This window comes from Galeopterus variegatus, unplaced genomic scaffold (genome assembly GCF_000696425.1).
Source record: "Galeopterus variegatus unplaced genomic scaffold, G_variegatus-3.0.2 Scaffold853, whole genome shotgun sequence".
NCBI lineage: Eukaryota > Metazoa > Chordata > Mammalia > Dermoptera > Cynocephalidae > Galeopterus > Galeopterus variegatus.
Genome location: NW_007726964.1, coordinates 132660 through 153212, shown reverse-complemented (window position 1 = coordinate 153212; position 20553 = coordinate 132660). Strand labels below are relative to the sequence as shown.

General features: G+C 32.7%; 1 protein-coding gene across 1 annotated transcript in view; it reads left to right on the top strand.

Annotated features, from left to right (window-relative positions):
* ROCK2 (Rho-associated, coiled-coil containing protein kinase 2) overlaps positions 1 to 20151 on the top strand; it is a 169228-nt gene extending 149077 nt beyond the window's left edge. Inside the window, exons 30-33 of the mRNA XM_008572959.1 lie at positions 8139 to 8217; positions 9253 to 9514; positions 9602 to 9815; positions 16804 to 20151. Of these exons, the coding sequence (XP_008571181.1) occupies positions 8139 to 8217; positions 9253 to 9514; positions 9602 to 9815; positions 16804 to 16807 (559 nt within the window). The 3' untranslated portion in view covers positions 16808 to 20151. The remainder of the gene's footprint in view (positions 1 to 8138; positions 8218 to 9252; positions 9515 to 9601; positions 9816 to 16803) is intronic.
* The last annotated feature ends 402 nt before the right edge of the window (positions 20152 to 20553 follow it).

Genomic DNA, 20553 nt, shown 5'->3' with positions numbered 1-20553 from the left:
GTTCATCAATGATATTGGCCTATAATTTTCCTTTTTTGTTGTGTCTTTATCTGGTTTTTTTTGTTTGTTTTTTTTGTTTTTTTTAAAAAGATGACCGGTAAGGGGATCTTAACCCTTGACTTGGTGTTGTCAACACCACGCTCAGCCAGTGAGCGAACCGGCCATCCCTATAATGGGATCCGAACCCGGGGCCTTGGTGTTATCAGCACCGCACTCTCCTGAGTGAGCCACGGGCCGGCCTATCTGGTTTTGATATCAGAGTTATGTTGGCCTCATAGAATGAGTTTGGGAGAATAGATTCTGTTTCAACTTTTTGGAATAGTTTTAGGAGAATTGGTATTAACTCCTTTTTAAAAGTTTGATAGAATTCAGCTGTAAAGCCATCTGGACCTGGACTTTTCTTTGTTGGAAGATTGCTAATTACTGCTTCAATCTCATTGCTTGTTATTGGTCTGTTCAGGTTTTCTCTCTCTCCTTGGTTCAGTCTTTGTAGTTTGCATGTGTCTAGAAACTTATCCATATCTTCCAGATTTTCATATTTATTGTCATACAGTTGTTTATAATAGTCTCTAATGGTTCTTCATATTTCTGTGGTATTACTTGTAATGTCTGCCTTTTCATTTCTGATTTTTGTTATTTGGATCTTTTTTTTGTTAACCTAGCTAATGGTTTGTCTATTTTATTTATCTTCTCAAAAAAACAACTTTTTGTTTCATTGATCTTTTCTATTGTGTTTTGGGTCTCTATTTCGTTTAGTTCTGCTCTGATCTTAATTATTTCTTTCCATTTACAACCTTTAGGTTTGGATTGTTGTTTTTCAAGTTCTTTGAGTCATAGTATTAGGTCTTTTATTTGAAGTCTCTCCATTATTTTGATGTAAGCTTGTATTGCAATAAATTTGCCTCTTAGTACTGCTTTTGTAGTATCCCACAGGTTTTGGTATGATGTATCTTTATTTTCACTAGTTTCAAGAAATTTTTTGATTTCCTCTTTAATTTCTTCTTGGACCCAAGGACATTCAGGAGCCTATTATTTAGTTTCCGTATATTTGTATAGTTTCCAGAGTTTTGCTTATTAGTAATTTCTAGTTTTAGTCCATTATGGTCTGAAAAGATACTTGGAATGATTTCAGTTTTTAAAAATTAGCTGAGACTAGATTTGTGACCTAATATATGGTCTATCCTGGAGAATGTTCCATGAACTGACGAGAAGAAAGTAAGTTCTTTTGTTGTTGGGTAAAATGTTTTGTATATTTCTGCCAGGTCCATTTGGTCTAAGGTGTAGATTAAATCCTGTGTCTCTTTGTTATTTGTTGCCTGGAAGATCTGTCCCATACTGAGAGAGGGATGTTCAGATCACCCACTGTTTATGTATAAGGGCCTGTTTCTTTCTTTAGGTCTAAGAGTGTTTGTTTTATATATCTGGGTGCTCCAGTATTGGGTGCCTATATATTTATGATTGTTATGTCTTCTAGCTGGATAGATCCTTTTATCATTATATAGTGGCCTCTTTTTGTTTTTTGTTTTAAAGTCTATTTTGTCCGATATAGATTATTTTTTAATTCTACTTTTCCATGAACTTTTTGAAGTATCCTCACATGCTGGTTGAAAAAATTGCAATAAAGATGTCAAAGTGAAGTACAATAACAAGTAATTGGGTTTACCTTATCAGTTATCCAGACCTGTTGAAATGCTACAGTATTTGGAAAGTATGGTATTAGAACAGGATATTCATTTTTATTCCGTGGAAATAAATAGGCCAGAAATAGATTCATGTATGTACAGGAACTTGGTATATGATGGAAGAGGCAGTACACAAATCAGCAGGAAAGGACACAGATTCAACAAATGGTTTTGGAATAACTATATTTTTATGTGGAAAGGAATAAAATGAGATCCTTACCATATCACACATAAAAGTAAATTCTAGCTATCTTATGGACCTAAATAAGAAAAATAAAAATTTTTTGGGCCAGCCCTGTGGCGCACTCGGGAGAGTGCAGTGCTTGGGAGCGCAGCAGCGCTCCCGCTGCGGGTTCGGATCCTATATAAGGATGGCCGGTGCGCTCACTGGCTGAGCACGGTGCGGGCGACACCGCACCAAAGGTCGCGATCCCCGTACTGGTCACAAAAAGGACAAAAAACAAACAAACAAACAAACAAAAAATAAAATGGCATGCTTAAAAAAAATAAATAAATAAAAATTTTAAGCTATTAGAACAGAATCTAAAACTTATGTAGGACAGAAGACAACATAAATAAATGACAGGGAGAAGATATTCACAATGTATTTATTAAACAATATATTATCTAGACTATATGTGGAACACCTGTACTTCTATGAGAAAAGGTTAAACAATTCAGAACAAAAAGTGGCCAAAAGACAAAACCTACCTTTATAAGCAGATACTTAACTTCACTACTCTTCAGGAAAAGACTGGATAAAACAACTTTGAAGTACCATTTCATATCCATCACATTGGCAGAAATTCAGTATCTGACAATTCCAAGTGTTTGAAGAATGTGTGGAAAATGGCATTCTTATTTACTACTATGGGGAGTGTAAATTGAGTATGGCAGTTTCCAGTAAATTTTAAATGTTTAAATGCAGTCCAAAGAAAGTCCACATTAAGATGAGTATGCTAGAGAAGCGTGGGCACAGTGCTTATAGCAGCATAAATATTTGTAATAGCAAAAACTCAAATGTCTTGTTAATAGATGAATGAATGGGTACATTAAATGTGGTGGAAGATGGAACTACTTTATTGTTCAATTGAATTAATTATATCTTTATCAGCAGTTTAATTCTTTAATAGATGTTGAGTGAAAACAGTAACAGAAAGATAAATACAGGATGATTTAAAATCGCATAAAACCACATTATATGTTGTTTCATGTATATGTAATGACAGTATACAAAGATGGAACACGTAATTTATAATAAAACTTCCTTCAGAAAGGAAGAATGGGAATAGAATTTGTTAACTTCAGTAAAATTTTAGTTTTCATTTTGAAATAATGTTCTGAAAGAAATATTACCGTTTTAAAGTTTGTTTATTCTGTATGATTGGAATGTAGGGTTTTGTATTTCCTTTTTCCAGTTTATTAAATGTTTTTCTCATTTAAAAAAACTGTTAAGGATTTATGAGCGAAGGGCAAATTTTTGGCTTCATGGGGGGGTACATATGAAGTCTCTTATAGTCAGTAAACTTTTTATCAAGGGTGAAGTTTGGTAAGATAGCACAGGGGCAAGAAGTTTAGAGATAGATATACTTAGAAAAACAAGAGGTTTAGCAACATTCTAGGATGTTTTCAATTTGAATTATTGTTTGATAACTCAAATTTTGTAAATTGGGATGTGATTTTTTCCCCCAATTTTCATTTCTTAGCTTGAAGAAACTAATAGGACACTAACTAGTGATGTTGCCAATCTTGCCAATGAAAAAGAAGAATTAAATAACAAATTGAAGGATGCTCAAGAACGTATGTATTAGCAAAGAATAAAGTTTATTTTTAATATCCCTAATGTTTATCAGTTGCAGTTCTTATTAATATAATTTTTACATTTTTCCATCTTTCAGAACTATCAAGGTTGAAAGATGAAGAGATAAGTGCAGCAGCTATTAAAGCGCAATTTGAGAAACAGCTGTTAACAGAAAGAACACTCAAAACTCAAGTATGTATAATAGAATGTAAATTCAATTTCGAATTTTGTTTTAGTTTAGCTCTTTTACATTTTACTTATAGCATTACCAACTGAAAGCAGTAGTCATTGAGTCTGACCAGTTAGCCCAGTTGGTTATAGCATGGTGCTGATAACGCCAATGTCTCAGGTTCGATCCCTGTTTTGGCCAGCCACCCCTCCCAAAAAAAGAAAGCAGTAGTCATTGAATATATTAATATTTGTGAACAGTCACCATTATCTGATTTTTGCCAGGTTGGAAGAAGCTGGATTTAATTAACATTGTCCAATTCGATGTCTACTAAAGATTTTCTTAATTTTTCCATATGGAATTACATTCCCTCTCAATTTTTTATTGTTATCTAATAAATTTTTCTACTTTTAAGGAACTATGGGAAATGACCATTTGCTGACAGCTTGAAAAGAATCAGTTAGTTTGAAAAGGCATTGTGTTTATTTAGCATACCTCTGCCAACTCCCACAGTTATATGCATAGCACAAATGTGTGTGGGTACTAGATACCCTTTTCTTTTGTTGGATATGGTGTATTTTCACAATGTAATGCCAATGCAAAATCATCTTCCAGAATAAAAGAAATATCTGCATGTTAAAGTCTCTCTTGGAACACAGAAGTCAAAGTGGTAGAAAATGACATCAGATCAAACCTGTTAATATTTTCAATTACAGTTCTTAGAAAGCCTGAGAGTGAAAAACTGATAGAGTGTAGGATGGAGAAGGATGATGAGTAAAAAACGAGGTGTGTTATTTAAATAATATAGGAAATGCTTCTTCATAGCTTTGTTTATAGGGAAGGAGATTATTAGTGGTTGTATAGTGTAGTATTGGTTAATGACTGAGAATCCATCAGTATAATTTATTTCATTCATGTACTTATTTTTACTTTTTTAAGGCTGTGAATAAGTTGGCTGAGATCATGAATCGAAAAGAACCTGTCAAGCGTGGTAGTGACACAGATGTGCGGAGAAAGGAGAAGGAGAATAGAAAGCTTCATATGGAGCTCAAATCTGAACGTGAGAAATTGACCCAACAGATGATCAAGTACCAGAAAGAACTCAATGAGATGCAGGCTGTAAGAATACTTTTTGGACTCTGTATTGAAGACTTCTTTTTAAGAAGTAGAATTATTTTAATGTCTGTGTGTATTTCACTGGTTATAGAACAGTTCTATTACTTAATAATTATTATTGAACCAAGAAGCAAAATTATGAGATAGATTGTATCTAATGAATTCAAGTTAATTTAATTTCTTGTAGCAAATAGCTGAAGAGAGCCAGATTCGAATTGAACTGCAGATGACACTGGACAGTAAAGACAGTGACATTGAGCAGCTGCGGTCACAGCTCCAGGCCTTGCATATTGGTCTGGATAGTTCCAGTATAGGCAGTGGACCAGGGGATGCTGAGGCAGATGATGGATTTCCAGGTACAGATTTGCTTTCAACCCTTACGTTTGTCTTAAATATAAATCAGTTGCTTTTGTGACTTTGTTCTTGAAGAAAAATGTCATTTCCTTAAGGAGAAACCTACTCCTTGGAGTGGGGAATTCAAAACATTTTTAACTTATTTATTGATTTTCAACAAAATTTTTCATAAAAAGCAAACACGCAAAAGAAAACTCCACATATTTAGTTATTTAAATTAACTATGTATTCTTGTAGCGCTCTTTTTAAGCTTTCATTTTATTTTGTCTTCTTTCTGCATTCTTACTTCCTTTTATGTCGGGTGTTTAGTTCATATCACTCAGTCACACTCTATGGAGTCCATGTCATTCACCTACCAGCGTTCCTCTACTTCTCTCAATATTGCCACTAAGCCTTCCAGTTCTCACATGCTCCTTGACTCTGATTCTGACTCAGAAGAAGAATCTTTGCCTTACTTACCCATTTCATCGGAACCTAATGGTACAGGTGATACCCTGAAAATCTTTTCATCTTTGGAGTTTTTCTCACTACCCTTAATTTTATTCCTTTTGAAAATTCTTTGTAACGTTAACTAATATTCACTAACTCTAACATGTTGCTCTAGACTCAGTTAAAAATAAAGTGCTGCATGAACAAAGAATTTGTTTTTAAGGCATTTTCACATAGCATTTCTACTATAATTGATCATTTATTTTGCCAGCTGAAAATAAGTGGAGCAGTACATTATATTTCTGAAGAGTGTATGATTTTACTGCCTCATTCAGCCATTTTCAGCCAAGAAGAAATTGTTTCTGAGGTTTCATATCAAAAGGGACAGTGCAAAAAAGCACACAAATAGTTTCAGACAATGTATTTAGGTTTTCGTTGAGTACTTATCTAGTCAACATTGTTCTAGGCCTTAAAAGATAACATGAAGCAATTTGGCCTGATCCTTGCCCTGAAAAGGCTTATAGTTTAAGTGAAGAAACCAGAGAGTTGTCTCATCTGAATTAGGGGTATAATTTCTGTTCTCTGGGGTTGTTGTGAGTACTGAAGAGAATTTATGTAAAGCATCTAGCACAGTTGACACATAGTAGATGTTAAATAAGTTATATTTACTTTTACCATTAGAATAATCTCCCCAAATGCTGTTTCACTAATTTCACTAAAAGATACCGATCAAATGTCATTAGAACAAGTTCTAAGGATTCAGACACTTTCCTTTGTTTGAACTAAAATTTTATTGATTTTGATATTTTGTAGTTTAGAAATCTTTTGGTTATATTGCTATTCATTAACCAAATTTGATCCTGTAATTTATACAATTGTATTTCATTTTAATATAGCTATTCTAAAAATCCATTTTCTCTGAACTTGTAAATACTTATTTAAAAAATTTCTTCTCGAAGATGTGCACTATTTCCATAGTTAGGCCTTCTTCTAATGTGGGTATACCAGTGAGGATAGAGAGCTGCTGCTTCCTTCCTGTCTTTCCTTTTTTTTTTTTTTGCATGAACTTAGTCAACAGGACATTTGGATTTTGTTCTGCATTGCATAACTTGCTTCTACTGATCCTGCATTATTATTGTATCGTAAAAAATATGCAGTGATAAATTCTGAAAGACATTTTTGATTTGTGACTTTAATGTTAAAATTTTATTAAATTCCTCATTGTCTAAGGAGAATTGTTAATATTTATCCTTATATCTTTGTTTATTTATAGAATCAAGATTAGAAGGATGGCTTTCATTGCCTGTGCGAAACAACACTAAGAAATTTGGATGGGTTAAAAAGGTAATTGGTGCTTTTGAATATGTTTTTTGGGGGGATTGGTTAGCTCCAGCCATGTCACTTTTGTAATTGCAGGATATTTAAAACTAGAACTTTTAGACACAAAACTGTTTATTCTTTCTGATTTGGAAAGATGTGATTTTATTTATCTTTGTAAAAATTTTTTTGTCCTTCATATTTTGTTAATAATAAAACAAGTTTTGGTGTTAGGAAAATATAAGCCTGTTGACCTTGGTACTTTTGCTGTGTCAGTGGAAAAACAATTCTGGATATGATAAAAGAAAAAAGACCCATTTATTTCTTTCCAACTCTATTAATATGATTATTAATGTCATGTTTATTTTTGATAAGGTAACTAATACTGTTGGATTCCAAAGCTAAATAAATCCAAAAAATATTTGACTTTATGCCCCCCCCAATTTGCTTATTTAAAATACCTACAAACAAAATTAATTGTTATTTTAAGGAGGACTTTTGAAAAAGATATATTAAGTACTTTTTAGTTATTTAACTTAGTTATTTTATGCGTTTTTATTGATAATATAGAATTCATTTTCAAAGAAAATCAATAAATAAGATATATAATAACTTTAATCGTTGTTTGATTCTTTTCCTCCCCTTCTTTAACAGTATGTGATTGTAAGCAGTAAGAAGATTCTCTTCTATGACAGTGAACAAGACAAAGAACAATCTAATCCTTACATGGTGTTAGATATAGAGTAAGTGATTTTATTAGAATATTTAGGAACTATAAAGTTTGATAAAAGTAATATTGTTTTGGTCAAGATAGTACAATTTATTAGTCATATGAGGACTCAGTATATAGCTGCTGTTGTACTATTGTTATATTTTTTTATAATTTGCTTTATACAGATGAAAGTCAGAGATGTTTTAGTTAGCTAAAACATCTTTATTTCTTGGATCTTTAATATATTGTTTTCTGAAACGAATTAGAAAATTTCTGACTCATTGGAAACTTCTGAAAATCTTAAGTAATGATCGAATTAATAGAACAAGGTAGAGCTGGCTGGTTAACTCAGTGGTTAGAGTGCCTTATAACACTAAGGTCAAGGGTTAGGATCCCCTTATTGGCTAGCCCCCCCCCCCCCCCAAAAGAACAAGCTATTCTATGAGCAGCTAATATGGATCAAAGTAGTCAATTTTTAACTTCTGACATAAGTATATGATAACTAATATAATTTGAACTTGTGTAATATTTTATTCCTTTATTAAAAATCTTTTATAGCAAGTTATTTCATGTTCGACCAGTTACACAGACAGATGTATATAGAGCAGATGCTAAAGAAATTCCAAGAATATTCCAGGTAAACATAGTTTTATTTTGTTTTTATTTGGTTAGTTGGTTTTGTTTTCTTTTTTTCTTTTTTTTTTTTTACCTTTGTTGGTTCTCATATGATATACATATCAAGTTTCTTTATTCTCTTGTCTTTTTCACATTACCTTTCTGTTTCAGTCCCATTTAAAGATAATTTGTTCTTTTGTGACTTTTTTGCTTATTCTGTTTGGGTCCATTTTCATTCCTCTCCATTTTATTTACTAAAGTCTGTAGTGTGTTTATATCATGTTCCCGGTCTTTTCTATCCTTTTGTTCAAAGTCATCGGTTATGATTATTTTTTTAAAATATGAACTTTCCCCTTCTGTTTTTGGTTATATGCTCAGCTCTCTAAAATTTCATAAAAGTCACTTACGAAGTTAAATTTTGTACCTGGTAGCTCTTTTACTTCCAATTTAAAGTGAAATCAAATTCTTCCCTTTACTATTTTCTACTTTTAAATTAGTCAAACGACAATTGAGTTTCCTCTGTGTAAAAGCCATTGTGCTTAGTGTACTGTGGGGAATTGGCCCCTTGTTATCCTATGGTTAGGTTTATTTGGAGTATGTTACACATCCTTTCCTCTTTTTTCTTTCTCCCTCAACACTCCATATACAATATTTTTAAAAATGAAGTTGTGCTCACAGCTACCACCCAATTTTCTGTTCTTAAGAATTATAAAACACCAATTAGTATAATTGCCACATTTACTTTATAATGCCTGTGAAGTGTAAATTTATCTTTTGCTGGCCTATTCTGATAGTGTTGATAAATCATAGTAAGATAGAGAAAATAAGGAGGCAGCATTTGAATAGGATCAATTCTTTTGAAATGTGAACCAAAGTGACTAATGACTTTTCTCATATAAACTCTTAATTACGCAGAACCTGCGTAGGTTTGAACTTCACGTGCATATTCTTTTCATTGAATAGGCTAATTTTATTTTATTAACACCGTCAGAATTGTCACTATGTAAAAAATAACTCATGTTTGGAAATTATTCATTGTTCTTTTTGGTATTTATAGATTCTATATGCCAATGAAGGAGAAAGTAAGAAGGAACAAGAATTTCCAGTGGAGCCAGTGGGAGAAAAATCTAATTATATTTGCCACAAAGGACATGAATTTATTCCTACTCTTTATCATTTCCCAACCAACTGTGAGGCTTGTATGAAGCCACTGTGGCATATGTTTAAACCTCCTCCTGCTTTAGAGTGCCGTCGCTGCCATATTAAATGTCATAAAGATCACATGGACAAAAAGGAGGAGATTATAGCACCCTGCAAAGGTAAATAGTAAATGACTTGCTCCATCAATGTTAGTTATGTTCAGATCATTTTAAGCATATTAATTTTTTTCAAATGTTTCTTTATAGTGTATTATGATATTTCAACGGCAAAGAATCTATTGTTATTAGCAAATTCTACAGAAGAGCAACAGAAGTGGGTTAGTCGGTTGGTGAAAAAGATACCTAAAAAGCCTCCAGCTCCAGACCCTTTTGCACGGTCATCTCCTAGAACTTCAATGAAGATACAACAGAACCAGTCTATTAGACGGCCAAGTCGACAGCTTGCCCCAAACAAACCAAGGTAATAAATAAAAAATGTGTTAAAAATGAAAGTTTTAAAAAATATTTTGCTGTTTATGTTCAGATTATAAATTTCCCTAATTATGGTTTTTCTGTGCTTGGTATTTTAATGAACCATGGAATACCAAATGTTCAAAACTGTTTTAGTGTGCATGTGTCAGTCATTGATTCCAATGAAAGTAATACAATTTTATTTACAAAATCACATGCATATATTAAATTTAACTAAAAATCTATAAAGGGTTTGTTTTGTCACATGTATATAATCATACTATTTTCAGCTTTTATAAGTACATTGACTAATTTAGTGATTTAGGAGATAGGCTTGATAATTGCACACATACCTTCAAGTGGCAGGTACACACACTGTGTTGCATATTGCAAGCTTTTTTCTATTAGGTGACTTGGGAGGCAGAACTGAAATCAGCTTAAGTCTTAAATCTATAAATTTAAAACAGTAACTTGTTTGCAATTTAAAGAGCAAGATAGACCAGTCTGTAAAAATGCAGATATTAAATAATGAGTAAAGTGGGTATTCTTGGAATTGAGATGGAGTTAGGAATATAGATTAAGGTCAGGGATGATCATTATGCAGAAACATTTTGATGGAGCCATTTTCATATGGTTACATTAAAGTCATTTAATTAAATATCTTGATTCAGAATAGCCATTTCTTGGCTTACTAACTACTACAGCATTTATAAGCATTGTTATTAATTGAACGTGAAATGAACATGAGGATTTGGTTAGCGAAAGGAAGAAGTATATACGTAGATGAAGTATCTAATTTCAGATGTCCTTTTTGTTCCCTGACACAGGACCTTCAGTATATGAATAATGATGTGCATTGGCTGTATTATCAGAAATCTTATCATTGTAATCACAAACATCCTATCTGAAACTCTTGAAACTAATATCTCAAGGAAATAATTTAGAATGACAAAGGTAGAATTGGTGTTTCAGCAGTGAAAATGTTGAATATTTTGTGTGAGGTATGATAAAGCTAAATATTATAAAATTAGTGATTTTATGATAGTAATTAAGCTAAAGAAATTCAAAGAATTCAGAGACACTGAAGGCCATTCTATGTGCCTTGTGTAAAATATCTAAAAATTAAATTCCTATTATTAATGTAGTAGAACGACTGATGCATAAATGCTATTTTAATATCTTATAATATATAATGCTTTTCAGCTTCCAAAGTGCTTCCATATACTCTGTTCTCTTGTTTAACCTCCTACATATTTTCTCATGTTATCTTTAAAACAGTCCTGTGGAGTAGAACAAGCATTGTTATCTTTCTTTTTTATTGAGACTCTAGAAGGAGAAATAGTTTGTTTAGATTCAGGACTGTAACAACCCCAGTCCTTTTGTTATATATATTTTTTCTTTTGTGCTATTTGAAAGGTTAATGATTTCACTATATATGATAATGTATAGAATTAGTTTATGAAGCAATTTTCAGACCAAATAAGGCATGCTTTCAATTACATAACAATCTGTTTTCATGTTCACTGACATAAATACTCTCCTTGGCATGTGCTGCTCCCCGCCACCCAATCAGCATTATGGTCTGTTTGGTCTATTTGAAAGCACATTTACTTTTGATTTCTGTTACCATTTTTTTTAAACTTCTGGCCCTTCCTTTTGAATCATTCTTCACTGATTTTTTAAATACATTTTGTCATAACAACAGTAAGTAATGGGTTTCTTTCTCTCACAACTGTGCAGATAGATATAACTAGTATCAAAACTGACTGTAAAAGTACCCTGTATAGGGTACATTTTTGAAAAATTTTTTATTTAATATACTCTTTGCAATTCTAAGTGTAAGGATGGGCACATTTAAAATAGCTTTCATTTTTGATTTTGTTATGCTTCTGCAACATTACTTCTGTTTCTAAAACATCTCAGTCTTCATTTCTTCATTAATTCATAAAATTGTGTCGGTTTCTATCTTTACACGAATCAGCAGCCTACAGTCTGCATTCTATTTTGGATGTCACATTTTAAGAGTCACACAACCAAATGGGAGGGTATACAGAAGAAAATAACCGAGATAGCAGTGGGTCATTTGAAAGTATACATGTAGCAGGTGAAGGAACTTAGGATGTTTTGTGTTCTGAAGACATTATTTGAGAGGATGGGAGGTCATAAATAGCACTAAACATTTAAAGAACTTTCCCTTGGAAGATGTATTAGAACAAGAACCAATCAGAGGCACAGTTTCAGTTCAGTAAGGAAAAACTATCAGGCAATCAGATTTCCAAAACTGGAAGAATTAGCTTCTTCTAGAATAGCAAGTTCCTGATCATCACAGGTGTTTACATGGTTTGTATGACTGCTTGGCAAGACTGTCACAGAACAGCTCACCTCAATCTCTCCTGTGTATAAAATCACATTGAGCAGCATGGTTCTAGAAGAGAGTCAAGCTAGATGGCCTTTAACACTCTACTGATTCATAACATTCTTATAAACAAATAGGTAGAGCTGTTATAGGATCATTCAAGAAAACAGGGACAGAATTTCTGGTGTGTATCAACGGGGATTTAATATCTAGCTTTTCACTTGTGTTTAATTCTCGTCTTAGCACTAGTCATTATAGCTTTTGTTGAACTACTTCACATGGTGCCCTTCTTAAAACAAACATTTGACTTTGTTAGACACATCAAATATGTATATTTATATACTCATTAAAATATATACCAATAAATATTCACCTAATCTTTTTTTTGGGTAACTTTTCCTCATTGTCTTTGTTAACAACTGCACCATTACATGTTTTCCTTTGTCTTTGACACTCCTAATTGTGATTCTCCTTTTAACTCACTTTGCAGCAATTTCCTTTTTCTGTAGTGGTGAAGTGTTTGAAAATAATAGATAAGTGTTAGCTACCATTATTAGATAAAATAACATTTATGAGTGTTTATATGCCAGGTGCTCTTCTGAGAGCTTTAACTATGCTAACTTATTTATCCTCAAAACCACCCTGTGAGGTAGCTGTTAATATCTCTATTTAACAGATAAGGAAACTAAGGCACAGAAAGATTGTGTGCCAAGGTGACACAGCTGATAAGTGGCAGAGCCATGAGTTAAAGTCTGGATAGTCTATTTCCAGAGCCTGCACTCTTAACTGTAATACTTCACTGCCTCACAGTGATGCAAGTAGAAATTAGTTGATAGTTTATAAAACATAATGTGTACAAATGCTACTCTAAAGGAATGTTTTCTTGATAATTTTGAATTAAAATTAAAATACTGTGCTGGAAAAGTAGAAAATTGGTGAATAAAATGCTAATTTTGTATGAAGACAGTTTGGGGAGATCCTAATTTGTTTCAGTGCAAGACAAAATACTGGTTTGGCTAGCAGGCATCTCTCTTTAGTTACTTTTCTTTTAAAGATCTTCTCTAAAAAATGCAATATTTAGGTGAGGCAGAGAAGCATAGGCCAAAATGCAACAAATACTCATTTATCCAGTTTTAAGAGGTAAAACATGCCAACAGTTAAAACTTAAGGATTTGGAGAGTTATTATGTCATTATTATTATTTTTGGTTTTTTTCCCATTTCAAAATATTAGAAAGTTAACAAACTAATAATTATTTGGGAAAAATAATAAAGTTATATACAACTTGAAGTGTCAAAAACAAACCTGTAAATGAAGTAGAAGAAAATGGGTGATGTTGTAATATTTGTAATGTTATGTTGGATTGGGGTTGAGAGAGGGTAAGGCAAGGAGTGGTAGAAGATGACATGACACTGGAGAGAAAGCTTTGAGCCCAATTGAAAAGGACCATGTACACTTAAAAAACTATGCTGAGGAATTTTGAATTTATTCCACAAAAAGTTGTTCAGTAAAGGATTAGTATGTTCAGACTTGATGAGATCCTGAACTGAGTCCAAGTTGAGCATTCCTAATCCAAAAAGTTGAAATCCAAAATGCTCCAAAATTAGAAACTTTTTGAGCACTGAAATGATGCTCAAAGGTCTTGCTCAAAGGAAATGCTTATTACAGCATTTAGGATTTTGGATTAGGGCTGCTGAATAGGCAAATATATGCAGATATTCCAAAATCCAAAAAAAAAAATTTGAAATCAGAAACACTTCTGGTCCCAAGCATTTTAGTTAAGGGATGCTCAGCCTGTATGAGGGTACTTCACAAAGTTCATGGAAAAATAGAATTAAAAGATAATATGAATCTTTTCATGAACTTTTCGAAGTACCCTTGTAGTGACAGTGAAAATGGAGAGAAGAAACCTGGATTCAGAAAGATTTCTTAAGTAGAAATAATTAGAATTAGGTGACTGACTGGAAGGGGCTGAAGGAAAGTTTGTAAGGAAAGTCTTGTCATGCATTGCACTAATAGCTTAATGATCGAACTTTCAAATTTGAGATTGTGACACTGGCACACATTTAGAGGTTTTGGAAGGATATGGAATGCAGATTTTTCATAAGGTATGCAAAAACTGCGGCTTAAACACCCAGGAAGGCCTGCTGATCTCAGTCTCCCAAACAGTAGAGCTAAAACCATAGCTAAAAGTTACTTTACATTTAAGCATAGTTGTATGTGATATGTGTTAAGTGAACAAACAGTTATATCTAAGTTTGTGTTTTCTCATATATTTTGTGTTCAGCATATTTTGAAAGAGTAATTTGAGTTGGTTTGTTTTCTTTTAAATTAGGGTAATCATCCATCAGCCTACTCTGTCAGTGTTTTTTGAAGTTAACCTGCTGCATCAAAAATTACCTCAGGTTTTTAATTTAAAAGTGCAAATGCTTGGGTCCCCCTCTTCAGTCCAATCATATCAGACTCTCTTTGGATGAGGCCTGGGAATATGCATTATAAAGGACATTAGGAAAATCATATACATTAAAGTTTAAGAACCAATGACATAGTGATTACAGTTGAGACTTTGGGGACCAGGTGAGTTCCTTGGCAATGGTTGATTCATGAACATCACAGTTATAAACAATGAAAAGTTACTCCTATTTTTTAAAATAAAGATGATTATAATATTACAGTTTAGGTTATTGGATTGGAAAGAAAAGACCACATGTACCCCAGCTCTAAGTCTAGTTTATTTAGCCAAGATAAGTTGCTAATACCACTTATATACCTGTGGCTTTTCCCTTATCCCTAGTTTTTCATATGTACGGCATAGCTGTCAGTGACCATTGATTAGGTAGGGTCCTGCTGGAATTGAGAAAGCTGCGTACTTATTGCTCCCTGTTTCCACTAGGGCTTATGGTGCTATTATGGAAAAAAGTGAGCTGACAATCCAAGCACTTTTGTGAACAGAATGTTGACATATGTTGAGCTTTCCTAGTTCTCAAATCAAACTGGGCCTCAGGATAGTTATATTTTTATATAGGGTTTGGCAGTGAGGAGGGGGAAGCAGATTTTGTCTTATCTCTGACTTTAGTTCCCTGGTAGTCTGGACCAACATGATTATATGCATTGACATATAAAGGGAAAGGTTTCCCTGTGTGCCTCCAACTTAATTTTAATCATGTCATCAATGAAGGAAAGTTAAAGTGCTTACAGCACGTTCAATGTATGGTTTCTAGGTCATAGCATTAAGTTGCAGTTTCTAAAGAATGTTAGAGTATAGTATAAATTTGCAAACCTCCTATTGCAGATTGCTTGATTTGTCATTTAAAGACTGGGATTGGTCATTTGATGATGTTGATGGTGGTGATGATGGCGATGTTTTTGATTTCTGAAGAAATAAATGGGGTAAATCAAAAAATGAAAAATGAGTTAGTACTTCCATGTAGCGCATGTGGTTTGCACTTGGGCTTTCATTATTTTTAACCAGTTTAAAAGTTTTATAAACTCGTTTTAAATAGTATATATTTAAAAAGTAATTTTCATAAAAGTTTCTAACTTAAATTTCTATGTTAAGTATAAAAGTTAAATGCTATGTTCAGATTCTTTATTGCCTCTAAATTTTCAATACAGTTGGAAGTATTTTTAATCTTAGGAATGAAACATGTAGAAATAACAAAAGGAGCTAATTCTGATACTTTCTATCCATTTCTAAGAAGCCACATTGAGAGGAGAAGTAAAACTTACAATGTTTTTAAATTCGTACAACTATACTAGTTTGTGAACATAGCATGAGATTCTTTTCACTCTCCAACCCTCCCTTCTTCCCTCTTTTTTTCTTTCCAACTTGCAAGAATTGAAGCCATTAAAAACTTTATAAGTCTAATAAGTGCTGTGAAATAGTTGTTTCTGATTTGGCTTTCTTTGTGATGCTGTGAGATGTTTGCTTTGTGAGAATTTGTTACCCTTGCTGAAAATGCTAATATGATATGCTATGAAAATTCTTATGCTTTTAGAAAATGTAAAACGCTTTGGTTAATAGTGGCTAAAGGAGATTTGAATGAAAGTTGAGCCTCATAACTTATAGAATAGATTTAAAAGAAGTAATATCTGTCTTTATCTAAATAAGCAAGTTGCAAAACATATTCTTAAATCATGTACTATTGGTATCTGTTTATAACCAGGTTTTATAGAATATCTTTACATATATTTACTACAACTATGTGTTTGTTCCTAATTTCATAGATTAAAAAATATGTGGCTTGGGTCAAACATCAAATAGAACCTGGTCTGTAAGTCCACTGCTCTTTCAGCTACATGAAGCAGCTAGCAGTTAAGCCCCAGATCAAACATATGCAGATGAGTTATTCCATGGCATGTTTAACCCCAGCAGCTAGTTAACCATATTAAAACTTGTGGGTAATGTTTGTAGCCAGTATGGGACCTCCAAAGTTCTTAGTGGTATTGAGAAAGAATATAATTGCATGTACCTAAAAATAAAAATATAAGTATGCTTATGCATGATTGGGGTGTTAAAAGTATAGTAATTGGAAGACAGTATAGTATAGTTTAATAATGTGAATAGAATACCTTTTCAAGGAATTTAACAGTCTCTTAAATTATTTTACTGTATCAACTAACTTTATTTTTTTTCTTTCCAGCTAACTGCCTTCTGTGAAAGCAGTCATTATTCAAGGTGATCATATTCTTCCAGTTAAAACAGACTGAAATATGACGGCCCAAAATTTATTAAAAAGCTATATTTTCCTGAGAGACTGATGTATATACACATACATATAAATGTCCCCTTTTTTCCTTAGTAAAAGTTACAAATCTTGGAGAGATTTTCTGGGCTCCTTTGAAGTAACAAGTTGAACCAACAATGATTGGTAATAGAATAAGGATATCATGTGCAACTCTTCCACACTTGTTCCATAAAGCTCTCTTGGCAGTCATTCACACTACATTGCACAAAAGGATTGAGAAGAGTTAAGGTTTGAAGAGATCGTCTTTTCTGCTTCAACAGAGAGATTTCACCAGCACATTTACCAGAAGAATCTGAGGATGGATTGTACTACAGTGATATTGACGACATCTTTAAGAAGTGACCATTATATACACACACACATATATAAAGTACTGTAACACTGCAAGAGGGTTTTTTAAACTTCCCCACTTTATTTTTTTATACACATTAATCAGATATCATTACTTACTGCGGTTGCAACTATGCACTTGTATAAAGCCATAATGTTGGAGTTTATATCATTCATGTGTACCTGATGGAAGCTGCATGTTCATGTTTAAGCAGTTACTGTAACAAGAAGTTTGAAGTTAATTATTATCAGTTTCCTAATGCTTTGTGATAGGCAACTTTACCCATTTTGAATGCCTTAATTTAATTTTTTTTCAGTTTCAGCCCTTTTCTGTATTTAAAAAAACAAAAACAAACAAAAAAACTAGTGTTTACCAGCTCTTAGGATTCAAACTTGCTTTGTGGAGGAAAAATAGTGCATTATTTTTACACATAACAATTATATCAATGTCAGCCTATTTTGATGGTATAACAAAAAATTTTTAACGTATTGGTCATAGAAACAATAATGGATAGTATTGGAACTAATATATCTTTGATGTATATCTGTTTTTCATCCAGCCCTTTTTACAGACCTCAGTATTAGTCTGTGACTACAAAATATTTTTTGCTTTGAATTTGCTGGCTACCCTAGATGTGTTTTTATTTCTGGTAAAGATATTTGTGACTATTTTTACATTTTCACACTCAAGATTCAAATATTGTGTCAAATATAGAGAAAACTAAGACATACTGTAGATATAGATATATTTTAAATATTTAAATGTGATCCTCAGACACACAACTATATGGCAATATTTCAGTACTGGGTTAGGAAAATTGGTAACTGGGAAGAATTGGCCTCAAAGGCACTTAATTTTATTTTTACTTTTTAAATGCTGTTAAAATTACAATTTATGCAGGACCATTTCTGCTATATTTCTCACTATCCCAGATAAGTATATGTTTTATACCACAACAGTATGCAGCAATGATAAGCATCAAGTTTTTTTAAAAAAAATTATGTATTCTTTTATCAGTCTCTCAATATACATACACACAGTTTGGTATGTTATTGAAATAAATCATCTAATATTTCAATGAAGGAAGTAGACATTTTTCATTGATCCCTTCTAGGGTCACTGTAGAGATGTTTAAAGAGTTAGATCCCCATTATAGATATTATTAGGGAAACTGAAGAGTGGCTGTTGGCCTACTGATGTATTGAAACTGCATTTTGTTATTCTGACATTATCCAGTCTGCGCTCATTTTCATGCCGTCTGTGCTGAAACTAGATGTGCATGCCTTTTCCCTTGCAGGTATGTTCTGCAGTTCTGGTTTTGGGTGACAGCTTTTTTTTTTTTAAGATTAAAAAATGAAAAATATATAAAATTTATATAGAATAAATATTTCCATTCAGTAGAGTTGTTAAAAGGAGACTGAATTAATATTTTATATAAAGATTTTGTTACACTATGGGAGGTTCTATCCTATTATTCTGAATTGGAGAGTATATATATATATTTTTAATAAACTTTATTAAGGTGAAATAATTTCACGTTTACACGTGAGTAACTGAAATATTTGAGTTAAAAAGGCAAAAGTTTAAATTTTGAATGCTGTATATATTAGAGAATATGGAGAATCATGGTGTGATGCAACTGCACAGGAAACTTAATGTGAAGTATTTTGGATGAGAAATTCTGAGGGGTGAAAAAAATCTCTCCCATGGAGATGCTTCACTTTATATGGTTGGACTTAAGGGTTTATAAAGGTTGTTTGTCCAAATAATGGAAATGTGCTTAATAAAAAATTCTTACCTTGGGTAAAAATTTGCTTTTTACCCCATTGCCGTTTTCATATACATACATGAGTGCACGCACCTATCCATGTGTTATTTTCCCCAACACTCATTAAATATGAAACAACCTGATTTTGTGCCAGTTTCTTGTTATCTTGGGGCCCCAAAGCTTCCAAGGTAAATACAAGACCAAACATTGCTTATTCTTCACACCTGATTTCTCCTAGAGCCATAAATACCTCCTACTGGGAACTAAGAAACAGTGAATACTGGGATTTTCTTAGTTGGATTTCACTTCTTTTGTGGGGATTTGGGGACAGAAGTAGAAGGAAAACTGGTGCCGGTATTACTGTTGAAAATTTATGTAGTGAATTTTTTTAAGTATTAATTTTTTAAAAACATGCTATCTAGGAGCAAGATTTAAAAAATCTGAAAGTTTGAATTGCTCTAGCTAATTGACAAGTATGCCAAGAAATCTAAAAGAAAGATTAGTGCTTTTAAAACTAACCTATGCTAGAGTTTCATGAACCTGGCTCTGAGGGATCTACTTTGCATCATTTTATCTGTAGATCCTAAACAAGAAGTACTCTAGGTTGCCAAACCACAATTTAAGAAGTTATGCTGCTGCTGTTAATCTATTCTTGTAGAATTCTGGTGGTCAAATAGAGAAAGTCAGACACAACGTTAACCTTGTTGAAATGTGCTTTAAATAACATGTTTAAAATCTGATTAGAGCAAATCACTTCTGAGTTTCTCAGTCTGTGTTGACACTGCTACTGACTCACCTCTTTCCCTGGAATAAGGTTTTTGTTTCCTTATGTTGTGAAGATACCAGAATTGATCTGTAAAGCACTTTGAAGATAAGCACTGTCTGACAGTGCAGAATATTATGCTTGGGGGACCTCTCCTTGATTCTCTTCCCCATAATAATGAGTTTTATTTGGGATTGTAATAAGTTATGAACTGCATGGTTTAGATAATCATAAATATTTGATCAGCTGTCCCCTCTGAACAAAAATCATATCCCCTTGATTTTTCATTTTTAAATTTTGTTGCATCTTTCTAGTAATGTAATTGTATTTTATGCCTGCTTTTTATAAAAAAAAAATTAAATAAAAATTAAGACATAAGCATTTTTATACTTTTCCTGTGAATTAGTCTTGATATACTGCAACCTTCTAAAGTTTACCCCCAAAATTTACCTTCTCTAAAAGATGGGATGCGTATAAGCAAACAAGTCTTATAACTAAGGCTGTGTAGACTTGTGATTCTTCTGCCCTGTCATTTAGTTCATGAAGAAATACAAAATAGAATTTCAACCAGGAGTCTGCCTGATTTAATTTGAGCATTTTAAGGGTCATACAAACCTATCGATTTGAGCTGGTCAGGATAGAGGAGGAGGCAGGATGCCTGTTTTGTCAGGAAATAACGTGCTGATAGGTGGTTTTCTAGAGTGTTTCTCTGGTAATCAGTGGGTTCTTTTCTAGGACACTTACTTTTTTTTTTTTTTTTTTTGTCTTTTGTCTTTTTTTTTT